We start from the raw sequence: 18201 nt of genomic DNA on the forward strand, positions 1-18201 counted from the left end.
GCTTTGCACACCCCAAAAAAAAAATCTGCTTCATCCGCGGCATCGTACTGTAGTAGTCCGCGTTCGGAAAGCTTCCCTTTATTAATCACATATAACTAAATTCAGTGTTTAACATAAGAGTAGAATTGGGCTTTAAGATATTATTATTATTATTATTCATTTAGCCGACATCTTCGACCAAAACATATTACAATGGTATGTTTGTGTGTAAAGCTTCTTACAACCTACCTATTTATACAGCTGAATAATATTTTATTGTATGAATCCATGGTAAGGATCTTGACCAAGAGCACTTCAGCAGGGGCAGGGATTCGAACCTGAGTCCTTCCATTAAAAACTGATGCCCTTAACCACAACAAAACCAACAATTCTGTTAGTTCATATCATACAAGCTTGTTTCCTAACACTGAATTATGGATATTATTGCTCATAAACACTTAAAATTGACTAAAGTTTTATCATTTTTAGGGACACATAGGGTACTGGTGTTGCTTATTTATTGGCATGTGTAAGCTAGGCCTCAACATCCCTCATTGTTCACGAGAGCTATTTCTGTACAGCTGAAGAAGGGCTGTAAACTCCCTACTTTCCCTCCCGCTCTGCGAAAACAGCATTCCAGTTTAGGGGCATATGCCATAAAATTCCATGAAGGGGTTAAATCCCTCTCTTGTCGCCATGGAGATTATGACTGCCCCTCTTAACTACTGCCTTGGCAGAGCCATTCTATTGGATAACAAGAGAGCGGGGGGCGTGTCCAAAATGGGAAAGGGGCGTGTCTATGTGGCAAGGTCCTCTGCTATTGGCTGCCCTGGACCACATGGTTCTTTTGGAACGACAATTCATCTTGCATTTTTTTCCTCCTTCTTGGGCTCTTCCTCTCGTCCTCGTCTAGGAGAGACTGTGACTGCAGGACAGAACAAAACTGAGAAATGGCGCAAGATACCAGGAGGGAAGGAGGAAAGTGAAGCCGAGGAGGAAGAGAAGGCCCAGGAAGACGGCAGGTGAGGCGGTGGCAGCTTTCTCTCCTTCTGCTCTCTGGCATCTGGATACTCTCTGTGTGTGTGTGTGTGTGTGTGTGTGTGTGTGTGTGTGTGCGCGGGACCCTTTGTAGTGACGGACAGTTGAGTGTGTGCCTGACACAGTAATGATGCCCATTCCAGCCGCTCGCCTCACGTGCAAAGCACGGCACTACAGCTGTGCAGAAAGCCGGGCTTTTTCCCAACCCCTGGTCGCTACCCTAATGGCTGCTGCGGTTGAGGGTCTGCTGCTGACGGACTGCAGCGCTCTTCACTTTCACTTTGCCCACATCTGGAGTGTTCACAGGTCGGTCTCAGAAATAGGAGCTACGGCCCATTGCGTCACTCGGGACGGATCGCAGACGGCGTCGGCAGGGTCGGGACCCACCGGGAAACCCTGGGTTCCCGAAGTGTGGCACTGATGTCAAGGGCTGGTTGGCTTCCCAAAGGCCCACCGGATTCCTTCAGCGACGCAGAGTCATGTGAAATACACCATTATAGTACACTAAGGGGTTAAGGGGTCAGAACCTGGGAAGACGGGATGCTCGTTCAGCTCCTGCCAGGGATTTTGCTGTTTTCCCTTTGATAGGGGACCTTTGGATGTGGGATCCCGGCGTATTGCTCTGCTGCTTAAACGGATAAAGCCATAACGAGAACTGTCGTTGCTCATTTGACATTTTGATCGAAGCCGGTTAAAACATTTTTAATGCACAAATGCACGTGGCGGATGGTCTCCTTCGAAACACTGTACAATTCAGAGCAAACCGGAGGAAAATTCCACAACACACAGAGGGCTTGCGCACATGCGGTATGCGGTTACTGAAGCGCAGCGCGTTCGTGAAACGCGGACATTTTCATAACGTGATATTAAAATAGCTGCCTACGGAAGCGACGTATGAGTGGGGAAGTGTGCAGATAAAAGATAACACGGGGTAAAGGACCAACTTCCGAAGGTATCTGGGAGGGAAATAGGTACAAAGGAGATGTAATCTGACACATTTTCTTGAATGCTGGAAGGGATTCAGCAGCTGTGAGGGATGGAGGGAGTTCATTCAGTACATCGGTAACCGTTCTCAAGAGTCCAGCAGCAGTAGCTGGCAGTGGAGAGTCACCCCGCAACCTTCACGTTGTAAACACAAGTCTTCGATACCTCCGCTACCTCCTGCCCCGTTAGGTCGCCGAATAGCGCGTGTCGCTGTGGAGAAGGGTGTGAGCTCAATGGGTACATGTGAATGTACCGCAGCAGAGAGCTGATGCAGCGTGTGTCTCTGCTCTGCCTCTCAAATTACAAGCGGTCTGCACACTTTGCAGACATTTAGACCCTGACCCTCGCGTCCTAGGGGGGCGGAGGTGGGTGGGGAGGGGTCAGAGCCGGTTCTCCCATCAACCTCAAGACAATAGATTCTCCTTAGGCTTAATCTCATTTTGTTCTCCCCACACGGGATCCTTGGACGGCACGGTAAAAAGCGCACGCCGCCGCTTCCCGCACACGGGTACCGCACGTTTCCCGCAGTGTCCGCACGAGGCGTCGCGTCACACGGATCGCTCATAGATGCCCACGCACACGCAGCATTCAGCGGGTGCCAGTTTGGAATAGGACTTACCAGTTTTACTCTTGTGAAGGTAAAAAGGCAACTACACTGGCACGCGCTTCTTTTTCACAGCGGGGGGAGTCTACATGACCCTCCAACATGAACAAGCGCCCCCTCCCCATTTGTGCCCATATTAAAATAGTTTATTCTCCACTCATGGAGCATCACAGGTGGTTATATGTTCTATGGCATCATATGTGTGCTGTCTGCTCACCTCGGTGGGCTTCTCTACCAGAGCAGCCAGCCGCCCGCCTCCTCGTCCCGTTTACACTTCCTCACACTGTTTACGTTTGTCTCCAGGCCTGCACAGATATGTCAAGAGTCGTGGGGTCTCACCCCTTTGCCCCGCAGGTCACGGTGAAAGTCTCACAGCACACATTTGGAATTAAGCTGAAACGGTTGCTCGAACCCCTCTTTCATATCCCTATGTAATGAAACTGGGCTCTTTTACAGCAATCCAGACAGTGGTCACCGGAGTCCCTGTATAATGACCTGGACTCGTTCTCCATCCGAGTTTAACGTTTTCGGTCGCATGCTCGGTTTTTACTCAGTTTGTACACGTTGGACGTTTTAGAAGAACTGCTCCAGTTCCGTGCCTTGCAGCAGGGGCCCTCGAACCCGAGAGGCTCGAACCTGAGATCTTCAGGTGCTCGTGCCTCAATTCATCCAGAACACCTCATTGTTACATCACCTGCTTTTATTTAGCTGGTGCTTTTCTCCAGAGTACCTTGCAGTGATTTACCAATGTATGCAGCTTGGTAACGTTTCCTCTATCGATCGAGGGCAAGTACCTAAATTGTGGGTACTACATCAGGGGATGGGATTCCAACCTAGAAGCTCTAAACCCAGCTCGAAATGCCATGGTACTCGTTGCCCATCATGAAATCTGATTCGAATCCCAGACACAGTCGCTTCAAAACAGACTATGCGCCTGTGTGTGTGCGTGTCTGGTTGATTCCAATTGAGAGGGTGAACCCATGTGACAAAGAGGCTGCGGTAAAAGCAAGTGATCAATGATGTCCGGCAAATGAAGACCAATGGATAGCAAATTTCATTACTGTTTGGATGATGTCCAAAGTCGTGCTCCCTCGCTGACCCACACACAGCCTCGGTCCAGAGAGAAGCAGGAAGATTCACGCTCCAAAACACTCTGTCCAACGCGGGGACGTCCTCCGTCCTGGGATATTATTGTTTATTCATTTAGCCGATGCCTTTCTCCAGAACACCTGAAAGTGTCGGGTTTGTATACTGCGCTACTAACAAAGATATATCCATTTATAGAGGGGGGTCATTTTTATGGTATCAGGACCTTGATCGATGGTACTGTAGCAGGAAGTGGGGTTCAATCTGAGTCCTTTGGTTGAACCACCACATCACCAGCTGCCCCTGTATTTTACCTACTATAGAGTAACATAGAAACCTGGACGGTAGCAGAACCTTTTGCAATTAATCAGAAGGAAACCTTGAGAGTTTGTGGGTCTGACTCCACTTTGGTGGAATGTTCTCCCTTTCTCCCTCAGCACTGCTGAATCCCTCTCAATCCCCATTCCAGAAGGGTGTCAAGATGCATGTCTTTCAGACCCACTTCCCTTCTGGTGTCTTATGTGCTCCATAAATTCATTACATCGTTTGGGAAAGAAAAAAAAAAAAAAAAAAAAACTCCTTATCGATTCTACACACAACTATTTGTGTAATGTGTGCTGGCAAAAACGGTGGTGCTGGACTAAATGATTGTACTTTGTCAATCACAACTGCATCTCAGTCTCTCCATCTGCTGGTGAAATGTACTTTTCTCTACCTTGAGAAAAGTGCATACGAAATAAATGCAAATCTAAAATACCTTAAGCTGTACACACACTGTACATCACTGTTTTACCCTTTCTCACAGCTGCACGTTGTAGAGACAGAACCGTCCAGGGAGCCGACTCGAACCTTAGCGGTCACGGGTCCAGCTCCTTGACCGCTGTGCAACCTGCAGCCTGGCTCAATTACTGCCTCACACCTGCTGGTTACACCCCCAGTGGTAAGCCCCCCCGCGGCCTCCTGCTGCTTCATTTCCCCAGCCAGGTGTTTTCCAGCTCCCTCCCTGCTTGTGGTCCCGGGCAGTCTTACCTCAGCAGCCTCAGGCCCGCAGCTGGTGGAGGTAAATCTCCCATCTTCAGCAGAACGCCAATTTGGTCCTGCACATCCCTCGCTCCCGACCCGTATTCCTTCGTTTGGTCTCAACCCCCCCGCAGCAACGTCTCACCTCCCCCCTCGGGGTCCTTTTAAGCCACAACTGCTGTTACACATTTAGACTCATCCAAGCATCTGTGCGAAATGTGTCGCCACGCTTGCCTGCTTGCTTGAGGCTTTAGACACGAACAGACGAAAATCTCCGGTTCCCGGGTTCTATAACGCCGCGTTGCCGCAGCTCCACGGAGGCGGTTGTGATTTCTTTTTAGAGTTCCCTTCCGTTAAAATTGTACGTAGAACTAAAGGAAACTCAGATCGGGAGCGGATCGGAACTCCATTACCAGTGATTTTGCAGTCGTCCCGTTCCATTTAGTGCTAAATTTAGTTTCATTCCATTTTCCTCCGGGTGCTCCTGTTTCCTCCCACAGTTCACAAATATGTTTCAGCCAGATTGGCGACTCTAAATGTAACATAGTGTGTTTAAGTGTGAGTGAATGAGTGTATGATTGCCCTGGGGTTGTGTTCCATCCAGGGTGTGTCCTCCCTCATGCCCTATGCTTCCAGGATAGACTCTGGATCCCGAGGAACCTGCACTAGACAAGCAGTTATTGGTAATGGACGGATGGATGTCCATCCCGTTTTCAGTATTTCCTGATGTGGCTTATGATTTTATGACTTTAGAAGTCGCATCCATTGATGTCGTGTGACATAAACTCGTGCTCTGCGACAAGACCAGCAACGCGTGTGTCTGATAGAGCTCCCTCCATGTTGTCTCGTATCTCCAAACCCGAGTTGTCTCATCTGATCCAGTGACATGCCGTAGGGTAAGTCACTCAAATGAAATATGTAGTCTAGATATTTTGGAATATTCTAGAATATTCTTGCAGGAATGCGTGGGACATGTCCAAACAAAGGCTAAGCTGACGGAAGAAAATGAGGTTCATAGGAGCGGAACGACCACTCCACAGCCCCCTGTCTAATCACAGGGCAACACAGGAAGTGTGTTAATAAGGCGGTGAGGCCTGCTCACCAGAAGTACCCCCCACCCCCTCACCCACCACCACACACCTTCAGACTAGGCTGGCATTGTGTCTGGATCCCCCGGTGACCGCTTCTGTTAATTACCCCACACAGAGCTAATTACAGCCACGCTCAGGGAGCCTGGGAAACATGGGAGAACTTGGCAAGGTCTTTGCACGTGTTCCTCATGCAGCCTGCGCTGTCCATAAATCAAAACGCACATCCGCTTGACACTTAAATTGTAGCACATGGCGGTCGGCTAATTAATCACCTCCATTCGGGCCGCAGCGTGCAATATGTGTCCTGACACGGAGATACGCTCGTAAATAGTCGTACATGCATGCGCACCTGATGTAATCCGAGAAGATCTCCAAGTTAAACCTGCGGGGGAAGCTGGAGATCAAGTCCCAGTTAAACGTGCGGTGGTGTCGCTGGTGCGTCGATGTCCTGCTGTTGAATGCAATAGTGATTATAAAGATACCGTATCACTCGGTTGTATTAATCACTAATAGAAAACAGCTAAACTTGGATTGGGATGATAAAAGCTGACAGTTTTCCACCACTCAATTTTAGGGTTAGCATTAGGTTCAGGGTTACAGGTTAGGGTTAGTGCTAGGGTTGGGGTTACAGTATAGGGTTAGGATTAGAGTTTAGGTTAGAATTAGGTTTAGGGTTACAGGATAGGGTTAGCCTTAGGGTTGGCGTTAAGGTTAGGGTTAGGACAAGGGTTAGTCTTAGGTTTAGGGTTGGCGTTAAGGTTAGGGTTAGGACAAGGGTTAGTCTTAGGTTTAGGGTTGGAGTTAAGGTTAAGGTTAGCACTAGGTTTAGAGTTACAGGTTAGGGTTAGGATTAGCAGTAGGGTTACAGGACAGGATTAGGGTTGCTATTAAAGTTTGTGTTCATGGGATGCTGCTGCCACCTAGACTTGAATTTCGCTGCAACAGCTGTAAAGTAGGTCCATCCATTGTCTGTTCTGTGGGTAAAACCTGGTGGTATGTTTCTATACGCACTGTCTAGGTGGACTGGGTGCTGTGCTGGAGGGGCAACGATTCTGCATCCGTTGGTGGCGTAGCGGTTAGTGCCGTCACCGTAAGTCAAAGGACCAGGGCTCAAATTCCTGCTCTTGCTGTAGTATTCGTGATCATGGTACTTAGCCCATGTTGATATGTTAAAAATTACCCTCCCGTAAAATGCGTAAATCACTCTAAGTAGCTTAGTGGCAACATTCTTAGTTGCCTTGGAAAAAATGTATCAGTTAAATAATGGTTAATAATGATACTGCAAGTTTATGGTTGGGGGTGGGGTGGAGGGTGAGGTCACTGTATCTACACCAAGAGGATAAGATAGGGGTGCGGTGTTGGGGTAGTTGATGGTTCTGTAGGGGAAGGGGGAGGGGCTTGGTGGAAGGGTGGTACCCTTGCTCGAGGGTTCGAATTAGAAGGTGTGGTGGAGGATGCCTCCTTATCACGCACTTCTGCTCACCGACAGCTGTGCTGCTTTGATGTCCACTCATTGCTGCCAACGAACAATACGACTGTAAAGGGCCCGTCACTGGGGGGGGGGGGGGGGGTAAATGGCTCCCGAACATAAATCATAGAGGAAAGACCAGCAAACGCCTGGTTACAGACACAGCGTGAGTGCAAAGCCTTGCAAGCTGAACTACAATTCTGAGTCACAGGGAACCTACTTTTGCACCCTCGCGCAAGATAATATTCTTGAGTTGGTTCAATCGTTCCCATAAATGTGCAACTAATTAATGCAAGACACGTCACGTAAGGACAGGTTAACCGGCCGAGTGGAGTTCGTCCCAAAGATCTTCGCGCGTGACGGTGGTGTGATTTCAGTCTTCTCGTCATCAACGTTCCACAAGAATCTAGTCTTTCCCAAGAACGACAGAAAAGCATGCTGGGTCCAGAGGTCCTCTATGTGTTCGCTCAGGGACTTGAACCCTTTTGGTCAGCACCCCCCCATAGAGCTATGAATTTCCCACTAATTCTAAACATGGGACATGCATATTGGGTTGTATTCTGCAGTACAAATGTTCACAGGCAGGAGACCTTAAGAAACCTGACCATTAAAGTAGTTTAAATTAATATTTGTAATACCATTAGGGCAGCAGGTATCACAGCAATTACAGCTGCAGCCATACACTCTAAAAACCAGGGTTTCAATCCAAGGTCCTTCACATCAATTGTTATAGTAAAAACTTTATTGTATAAATGGGAAAATTGTTGTAAGCAGCTTAACAGTGTAAATAACATTGGAGAAAAGTGTTTGAATAATGGGGGTGCGGTGGCGCAGTGGGTTGGACTGCAGTCCTGCTCTCTGGTGGGTCTGGGGGTTCAAGTCCCGCTTGGGGTGCCTTGCGGCGGACTGGCGTCCCGTCCTGGGTGTGTCCCCTTCCCCCTCCGGCCTTACGCCCTGTGTTACCGGGTTGGCTCCGGTTCCCCGTGACCCCGTAAGGGACAAGCGGTTCTGAAAATGTGTGTGTGTGTTTGGCTAATGTATAACTTGGTCATTACACTGGTCCCTAAAGCTGGTTATATACGGTTGGGGTATAAAAGTAAATCAGTGCAAGTTAGTATTTAGCGACACTTTGCCACGTCTGTTAAATATCAGTCCTTCAATTATAGGAACAGCTTGTCCAGCACAGGGTTGCAGTGGTCTGGAGCCTATCCCACACATATGGGGCATGATGCAGGGTTGTCCCTGGATGGAATGTCAGTCCATCCCAGGGCAATTACACACACACACACGTGTTTTGAACCTCCTTTGCTGTTCAACCCCTCCACCCCGAGGTGGTTCTTCACAGAGGAGTAACCTCACCAAGGGGCTCCGGAGCTACCGGGGGGCCCCTTTGAAGTTCTCCTCCCAGTCCGAGCCCACGTTCACGCAGCACCGCTGGTCATCGTCCCTTTGAGAGCAATTGAGCCATGATATTGTTGGTCTTTTCAGGGTGACCAACCGATGAGAGGCGGTGATGAGGGTTTTCCTACTTACTCTAACCAGGCATCACCCTCTCCGTCATATAATGACTCCATTTCCTTAAATCCCCATGCATGGTAATTATAACCGGCAGCCGCAGGTCTTATTGACGCCAAAACAGGATAATGAGTGTGTGCAGGTGTGTTGTTGTTTTCATCAGCTTCACTTTGACTTTGTGTCATTATCCCAAATTGGGTTTGGGGGGGACGGGTTGTGAGCAAACCTCTTCTTGCTTGCTTAATGTTCATATTATTTGTCTTTTTATTTCTTATCTCTCTTAATTTCCATTTATTTCAAAATAGAGGTACTACCCTGAAGTCAGTAAGTCCTGCTGTTGTACCGTAGAGAAGGGTACTAAACCGGGAACGTGGTTCTTATTGAAATGAAGTTGCCCCGGGAAAACTTACCCAGCCGTATAAAAGAGTAAATCACTGTAAATACCTGAACATTATAAGCTGCTTTGAAAGAGAGCACCAGCTAAACTAATAAATGTGAACGCTTGTTGAATGTCAAGGATCGTTTAATTTACATTTCTTCGTTTAGCTGATGGTTTACGCTACTGAGACATGCAATGTTAGGCTGCTTACAATAATTTACCCTTTTATGCAGGTGGGTAGTTTTTACTGTGTTAATTCAGGGTAAGTGCCTTGCTCAAAGGTACTGCAGCAGGGGGTCACATTTGAACCCGGGTCCTTTGAGGGTAAGGAATTGGCCCTAGGGTCCTGCTCTCCGGTGGGTCTGGGGTTCGAGTCCCGCTCGGGGTGCCTTGTGATGGACTGGCGTCCCGTCCTGGGTGTGTCCCCTCCCCCTCCGGCCTTGCGCCCTGTGTTGCCGGGTTAGGCTCCGGCTCGACGCGACCCCGTGTGTGTGTGTGTGTGTGTGTGTGTGTGTGTGTGTGTGTGTGTGTGTGTGTGTGTGTGAAATGGCCCTAACTGCTTCACCACTCGCTGCCCCAGACAGACGGCCAATAGGTAACTGACGTCCTGAGCGAGGAGGTGCAGCAGTTGTGTGTGAGATGAATAGTTTGTGTTTGATACGCACTTCCCGTACACCTGCTCCAGCTCTCGTCTCGCACACCTGCGCTTGTAGACCTACCCTGACCTCCGTGGTCCGGCATCAGTGCGGGTCACATTCACGCCAGGCATCACAAGTCATTATGATTTGTTTAGCTTTTCCCCCTTTTACATCGTTGCCCCTTCTCTTCATAGCCGGAGCTCATTTATATGCTAATAAGTTCATAACAATCTGTGTTTTTTATGTTTAAATGCTCCCGGAACAGTACCGTATCACAGCAGAACAGACAACTGAAACGTGTTCATTCCAGGAACCTCATCAACCTGGTGCGGTACATCATGTAATATATTTATATTTTTTTTTATCCAGAATACCTTTTATGTAAATTAGTCATATTAATTTCAAATTTATCGCTAGCGATGGGCGGTAACAGTGCCAGAGAAAAGTTTGAGCATGTTTTGCTGGTTTTCTGAACTGAGGCTCCGAGTCTTCAAGTCTTCAGCTCTTCTGCAGCTCTTCCCGGAGATGTAGGACACTTGTGGGATGCGTACTCAAACTTTTGACCGGCGCTGTTCGCCTTCGACCGCTCTCGGCGTCGGGCTGCGGGTTCGAGCCGTCGCTTTTGGACGCGGGTTCGAATCCGGCTCAGTCCACGTGGAGATTCCGTTCTTCCCACGTTCCTGTGGGTTTCGTCCAGGTGCTCTTTTCTCCTCACACACTCCAAAGACGTGTGTTTCGGGCGAATGGTTGTCCTAATATGTCTGTAACATGTGAACAAGTGTGTGATTACCCTGTGATGGACTGGCATCCCATGAAGGGTGCGCTCTGCCTCACACCCTATGGTCCCGGGATAGGCTCCGGACCACCGTGACCCTGCACTGGACCGAAGCGAATACCGATGAAGATAAGCGAATATTATGGCTCAATCCTTCCATGGGTGTCATGTGTGTAGTCTCACCTTCACAGCTGAAACAACTTCCTGCCAGGGTACAAATGAGTCCCTGCCGCCCTGTGAACGGTTGAGACAGCGAGCGAATGGATTAAAGGGTTTCTCTTGACCCCTGCTGCTGGCTAGGAGACAGAAGCTGATGTGCTACAAGCAGCACCCTCAGCCAAGGGGCGTGTCCAGCTACGGGGGGGACTTACATTTACGTTTATTCATGTAGCAGACACTTTTATCCAAAGTGATGCACATCTCGGAGAAAATACAATGTGTTCGTTACATAAGGAGAAAGAGACTTAGATGCAGACGTGTGATTCTTAAGCGGAGGTACTTTAAGATACGTATAAACATTTACGTTACGTTACAGGAGTCGCTGCGTAAAGGTTTATCCGGGCATCATCTTAAAGTTATGGTGCATGAACATTTTACACCTTACGTGAGCTTAAGAGATTATGGGCGAAGTGAGTCCGGAAGAGGTGAGTTTTCAGACCCTTTTTAAATGTGGACGGGGATTCAGCAGTTCTGAGTGGAGGTGGAGGTCGTTCCACCACGACGGAGCCAGAACCGAGGATCTCTGTGCTGTACCTTCCGTGCGTGGGACCACCAAGTGGGCAGATGCGGAGGAGCGTAGCGGTCTGGTTGGGGTGTAGCTGTTGATCAGCTCTCGTAGATAGATGGGAGAGACTAGCATCGGGGAACGTTTCACCCGGCAGGTGTGCAGCAGGACGCTGTTGAAGGCGTTACGTTCCTACGTTCCTAAACACCCGAGCCCCGTACAGGTCCCATACCGGAACCTAACTGGGCGTTGTCGCCGGGTGGCGAGCGAACATACCGGACCTGTTTGCGGCCAGGGCGACGTCGGGCGCGAGCTGACGGAGCCCCGAGTGTCGCGACAGCTGGAGGAAGCCGGATTTCCATCTTGCACCACGGTTCCCGCCAGGCTGCGGGTGACGGAGGTGACACGTGGGGTATTTCCCCCGCAAATAAAGGCATCCCCGAAATCCGACTCTTTAGTACAAGCTCAACGCCGATTTTCAGTAACCGATCTCCGCTCTCTCGGCGCTTGATCATTAATGCGATGCTTGCGTTTCAACTAAAAGCCCTGCTTCTCTGAAAAGATTGTGTACATGAACTGACTTTTATCCCACAAATGTGCACATTATCAGAATATCTCTCAATGAAACTACAGGGAAAAAAAATGCTTTCTTACCGGCTTATTTTTCTGGAGACGTTGTGCTGAAATTCATTTTGTTCCTTCTTGCTTGTTCAGTACTTTTTAGGTCCAGCAGGTGGCATAGTGGCTAGAGGTGTCACTTCCTCCATTTCTGGGCTCAAGTACCCTTGATTCAGATAGTTACACACACACACATTTTCAGAACCGCTTGTCCCATACGGGGTCACGGGGAACCGGAGCTTACCCGGCAACACAGGACGTAAGGCCGGAGGGGGAGGGGACACACCCAGGACGGGACGCCAGTCCGTCGCAGGGCACCCCAAGCGGGACTCGAACCCCAGACCCACCGGAGAGCAGGACTGTGGTCCAACCCACTGCGCCACCGCACCCCCCTCAGATAGTTACAATATCCTTAATTAATGAGTAAAAATGACCCAGTTCACTAAACGGGTAAATAACTAAGCAGTTGAGTGAACAAAGCTGACGTTGTGTCTCCTTGGACACGGTGCAGATGAATAGGGCCTAATAACATACAGGGCAGCAGTGCGGGTTACAATTTTACGGTAATTTTACAATATCACTGTGGGACATGCACGTCACCGATGGTGTTGGCGAATAATCTGTTTCTTATAACTTCCCCGGGGGAAACGTGGAGATCGTTAAAGACGCCGGCACCGAAGGATACCCTGGTAAATCTGCCAGGCCGTGAATATTGCGCATCTCAAACGACCGGTTTGGCTCAAATCCCTTGGCTTTCATATGCTTCCCAGTTAAATTCCCGCCAAGTCTGGTTGTGATAAGAAGGTGTCGTGGATGCGGCCGCCGGCGTGACAGAGGCCCGGCGAGAGATGCGATCGTCAGCGAACGCACGGAGACAGATGTTCCATGTTACGGGGTTCAAGATTCACAATTCCGGAATTTTCCATTCATCGGCATCGTCAGAAAAGCACCAGGCACTTGGCTACGTTTCGGTGTCCGTAGCTCACTGATTCCCCCCCCCCCCCCCCCCAGTTTATTAATCTATTCCAATCGAGGAAATCGGACTCCGTGCTATCGATCAACGTCACGCTAGTTCGGACAGCCGTCCGCCAGCGGGATTCCCACGATTCACCTTCTTCGGCAGCGCCTCGCCACACCCGCAGTAACCTGTCGGAGCGAGAGATGCATCGGCAGGAGGTCGAAAGGCCGAAACCTGACCCCGTTCATGATTTAATAACCACTTCTACACCCTTTTACACCCTGAAACCAGAGACATACTGTGATTCAGCGGAAAGGTCATTTACACGTTTGCATGGGTCTGAGTCACCGCCCTGCTGTGTGCCGAGGACGCGGCGCCACGGGTGCCTTTCCCCGTCACGCCGCCGTCGGCCTGCCGAGAGCCTTCCGTTAGGCCGACGCGTTCGGGAGGCGTGGCCTACTCTCCATTTGCCCCTCCTTCCGTTAAGCCCCGCCCCCTGCACGCTGAAGGAGCACCGAGGGGGGGGGTCTCGAGAGCCACCCTTTGAAGCCTGTTTGTTTAATGGGGCAATTGGCCGCTGCGTGCGGCAGCGGGAGGAGTCAGCGCTCTTGAGCCGAATCGCACACGATGGTTAAGGAGCGCCGGGTTCGTCCGTAGCTCTTATACGGGAGGGACGTGAGCGAAGCGTCGGAGCCGCACCGCTCGCACCGTAAGTACGCTGGTGCGCCGTGCTCTCTCCTCCATTCGTGGGCCTTTTCGCCTCACAGCCTCTTACGCACCATATATACATGTGTGTGTGTGTGTGTGTATACATATACATATACAAATACATGCATACATACTGTATATTCTTTAAGAGTTGTGGGAAAGGAGAGCAAGAATTTCAGCTTGAAATATTGTAAAGAATTTTTATTTCAGATATTATTGGGAATTTTTCTTAGAATATTGCCAGCAACTGATGCTTCTGCGTTTCACCAACTGTCCGTGGGGGACGAGTACTTTATGAGCAAGGATGCGAAGCCATTAATGTAGAGCCGCTTAAAAGGCTTCACCTCGCGTCCGGCGCCGAGGAAACGCGCAGCTCGTCGTCGTGGTGCAGCTCAAGAAAACTTGATGATCTTAATTAGCCAGAAAGGTCATCAGAAAGGTGACGGTTTGAGTTTCGTGATGTGCGTTTCGGTTCGGTTTTGTTTCTTCTTCTTTCTCATCTTCACTTAAATTTGGCCTGATTACCATGATTTCACTTCAGTCTGACAAGTAAAAATGTTTTTATAGGGACTTTACGACCGGTATAAAAGAAAACATCTCGGCATGATGTCTTTGCTCGGTTCATTTCTCTTTTTCCGTGACTTAGTGCCTCACCCTACATCCATCTTACGGTACACGACGGCCCTTTGATATGTGAACTCTGAAGTGTCCAGAAAGGCGATCCTCTCCGCCCACGCGGTCGTTTTGCATGAAAGGGGCCCGGAGACGCCGTGGCCCCCGTGGCCCCTGTCATTAGTCCCGCTGCGAGAGCCCTCGCTTCGTTGCGCTGGGGGCGTAGAGGCGGGAGAGAGGCGTCGTTCCCGGGTGTACGTGAGCTGGCGTACTGGCCCTTGGGCCAAGTTGATGGCGTGATCTCGTACCCCTGGCTGTCCGTGCCCTGTATACGCTGCCCATGTCCGCTCGTTTCGACAGCGGTCAGAAACGGGACAAAAGTGGGCAATGAGGTGGACAGCAGCGCCTGAGTGGTGCGAGAGGAGTTTGCGTGTTCTGTGTGGGTTTCCTCCGGGTGCTCTGGTTTCCTCCCACACTCTAACGACATGCTGTTCAGGTTCCCCCATAGTGTGTGAGTGGCAGAGAGAGAGTGTGTGTTCCACTGATGTATGGACGAGTGACCCATTGTAAATAGTGTATCTAGCAGTGTAAGTTACCGCGGTGAATCAGGTGTGTTGGCTGATAACACTACATAGAGTTCATTGGAAGTCGCTTTGGTGAAAAGAGCCTGCTAAATAAATAAATGTAAATGACCTTGGACAAAGGCGTTGGCTACATATGAAGCAATCATAAGTCGGCTTATTTATACAGCTGCACGTTTAGAGTGTAAAAAGGTGTGTGCGGGTGAAGCCCCTGACAGCGGGTACCTGAGCAGGATCCTACGAGGACGGGATGACAGGAAGTTTCCCGAACAGGTGGGCGCCCATGTTTCCGGCAGATGTACGAACCCCAGTCCAAATTGCAGCGCATCATCTGCAGACGATCGAGTTGGCTTTGATTCGGATTCCCCTTTGTGCCTCCCCCCCCCCGCACTTTCGTAGTGCTTCGGACCCCGTTTCTGCCAATCTGGCGCCGTCCTCTTCCTCCTGACGGCGTCTCAGCCTGTTTCTCAAATACGGCTGCGTGAGCGTGAGTCTGCGTGAATAGACACGAGTGCCGACCGTATTTGAAAACCAGGCTGCTGTCTCACGCCAACAGGCCCCACTTCAAAGGGCAGGAAGGGCGCGAAAATAAGATGATGGATAAGAGCTCGCGCACCTGTCCGTCCGACATACGCTGGCCATTTGTTTTAAAGACGAGGACGACTCCGGTAGAAGTTCCCTCTGCGCACGTTCGGCTTTCGTCTGCTCGGGGTGATCTCTGCGGGTAAGAGGAGAGCGTCGCGGCGAGACGGTGCTGCTCTTCGCAGTAATGGATTTGTCTCACGGGACCGAAGATCCTGAGTGGAAACATGTGCTGATGTTCAGAGACCCCCCCCTGAAATCGGAACTGTCGAAAAACACAGATGTTTTAAATGCATCCATCTGTACGCCGTCGACGTACACTTGTCCAGCGCAGGGCCGCAGTGATCCAGAGCCGATCCTGGAGTCGAAGGGCGTGAGACAGGGTGCGCCGCGGGTGGGATGCTGGTCCGTCGCACGGAAATCACACACACACAAAGGGCGAATTAGGTTTCATTAGCTCACCTGAAACATGAGTGTTTGAACTGCGGGAGGAAACCAGAGCACCTGGAGGAAACGCACGTGAATACAGAAGGAACATGCAAACCCCACAGAGCGGATGGGATTCGAACCCACATCCAACCCAGGGCTCAGGAGTTGCGAAGGGCCCGCTACTCACTAACAATGAATGAAACAAAACTGATTATTAAATTAAAGCCTTGCAGTCACTCCGCTTTCCAAACGTCACATTCTTCAGCGCGGTTTGAATTTGGCTTCCGTTCTTCCCAACATCCACCTGTATGAAAGTCACGAGAACCTACTCTGGACACTTTTCTTCGAGCCACACGAGATTCGAATGGCATTTAATGTTTCATATGAATAATGAAATAACGGGGGGGGGGGGGGGTGCGGTAGCGCAGCGGGTTTGGCCGGGTCCTGCTCTCCAGGGGGCCTGGGGTTCAAGTCCCGCTCGGGGTGCCTCGTGACGGACCGGCGTCCCGTCCTGGGTGCGTCCCCTCACCCTCCGAGCTTGTGCCCTGCGTTGCCGGGTTATGCTCCGGTTCACCGCAGCCTTGCTTGTGACGAGCAGTTTCGGCCAATGTGCGTAATGAAATAATCACATTGCTGTGTGCTCCAGCGCTAGAGCCGGCTGGGATACGGCATCGCAAAGCAAACACGTGCCTGACGTGTCCCCCCTCCGCCAGGTCACGGAACGCCCTCGTGAAGACGGGTCGGGATGGAGAAGGACCAGGGCCTCGCCGCTCCGGCCGCCAGCAGCGCCGGGCACGCCGCCGCGTCCGCCTCCGGCGCCACCCACGGGCGTCCCGCCGTACCTCACTTGTCCGTGTACGGCGGGATCCCCGACCGGCAGACCGTCCAGGTAGAGAGCGCGCGGGCACTGGCTCTGGGGCACCCATCCACCGGGGTGCGAGCGCACGCTGAATTTTAGACGAGCGTGTTCTCCCTGGAGCGCCATTGTGATAATGTGCTCAAAATGAGCAGGGCCACATCTGATTACCACTTGTTTCTCACCAGATTTGAGAAGGAGGTATTTTGCATATTTGTATGGCGGCACCACAGGTTTAAAAACTACATAATTGCTATAATTATTCCCCCGACTGTTTAATTAACGTAATGATGGCGAGCTCGCGGGAGACGAGTGGCAGATATGTAATTTGAAAAGAACTCACTAAGGCTCAGAGAGGGGAGGGTGGCACTAATAAATTCAATGGTCTTTAGTCCAAACACAAGTTGAAATTTGCTATTCAGCCAAACAAGGTGTTGCACTACCGCCCCCTTGTGGCCATTTGTGGGAAATACAGGTTACTCGGAATCACGTGACCAGGTGTACAGGACACCTGCAAAGGCACTGAAATCATGAGGCTTCAGTGATCATAAGAGAGTGAGTTTTTTTTTTTTTTTTTTTTTATTATATGTAGACTATAGCACCATGTTATCATGTTTTCAAATATTTCTCTTCCAATAGCTTTCCAGCTGCACATTTCTTTTTATTTTAAAATTTAATTTGAACATGTACATGGACCCCTGTTGCAAATTCTCTCGTGTGCGTACGTGTGTTTGTGTTTGTGCATGCGCGTGCGTTAAAAAAAAAAGAAGTAATTTTAAAGAGTTCCAGATACCCAAAGCTAGTGATTTAATAAAATAGTAATAAAACTTTTTACGACACCTTTAAAGGCAGCTTTACAGGATAAAGTGCTATAATAATGTATATAAATATACAATATATAAAAAATATTGTATTGTAAATTTTGTAAAAAAAAATTAAAAAATCTGCATAATTAAAAAAAATCAGCAATGAGACAGAAAGCTCCAAAATAACGTAGAGAGAAAATGAGATGAGAGCATAAAGACGGGACGCTCGAGTACCAACATGAACTCTGACTTTTAATGCCCTTCGAAGTTCCGTGCAGAAAAGCTCCAGTGTTTCGTTCGCACGCTGACGCCCGTTTCCTTTTGCCTGTTTCCCACCCAACTAAAGAAAAGTGGCAGCTCAGTTGCAAATGAAACATGGGTAACTGAGGGTCAGCACCTTTCTCAAGGCTACTCCAGCTGGAGGTGGGATTCAAACCTGCAACCTTTGGGTCCAAAGCTATCTCTGCATCAATAGAATTTTTGCACATCATTTCTGTATGTCTTACCTAAAAAAATGTGAGTTTTCTTTTCCCGCAACTTCGTTTCCAGCCTTTTCGTGCCTCTTCCATGCCGGCTTTCCAAGCGCTTTCGCGGCCAAGGGGCCCATTAGTTAAAGAGCGCAGCCTGGAGACGTCTCGGGGCTCCCTGTGACTCACCGTGTTGCGCGGTGCTGTGCGTCTCCGCCTCGTCCTGCTCTGCCAACAGCGAGAAAGCGTGAAAGGCGTTTTGCCACGGGGGAAAAAGCGCGGC

The 18201-nt window shown here is 49.8% G+C and overlaps 1 protein-coding gene across 2 annotated transcripts in view; it reads left to right on the forward strand.

Annotated features, from left to right (window-relative positions):
• The first annotated feature begins 886 nt into the window (after nucleotides 1–886).
• phc2a (polyhomeotic homolog 2a (Drosophila)) overlaps nucleotides 887–18201 on the forward strand; it is a 42822-nt gene continuing 25507 nt past the window's right edge. For both annotated transcript variants that reach the window (XM_029249662.1, XM_029249663.1), the window contains exons 1-2: nucleotides 887–1001; nucleotides 16503–16678. In XM_029249662.1, coding sequence (XP_029105495.1) covers nucleotides 16535–16678 — 144 coding nt within the window. In that variant the 5' untranslated portion in view covers nucleotides 887–1001; nucleotides 16503–16534. The remainder of the gene's footprint in view (nucleotides 1002–16502; nucleotides 16679–18201) is intronic.

Source organism: Scleropages formosus, chromosome 2 (genome assembly GCF_900964775.1).
Source record: "Scleropages formosus chromosome 2, fSclFor1.1, whole genome shotgun sequence".
NCBI lineage: Eukaryota > Metazoa > Chordata > Actinopteri > Osteoglossiformes > Osteoglossidae > Scleropages > Scleropages formosus.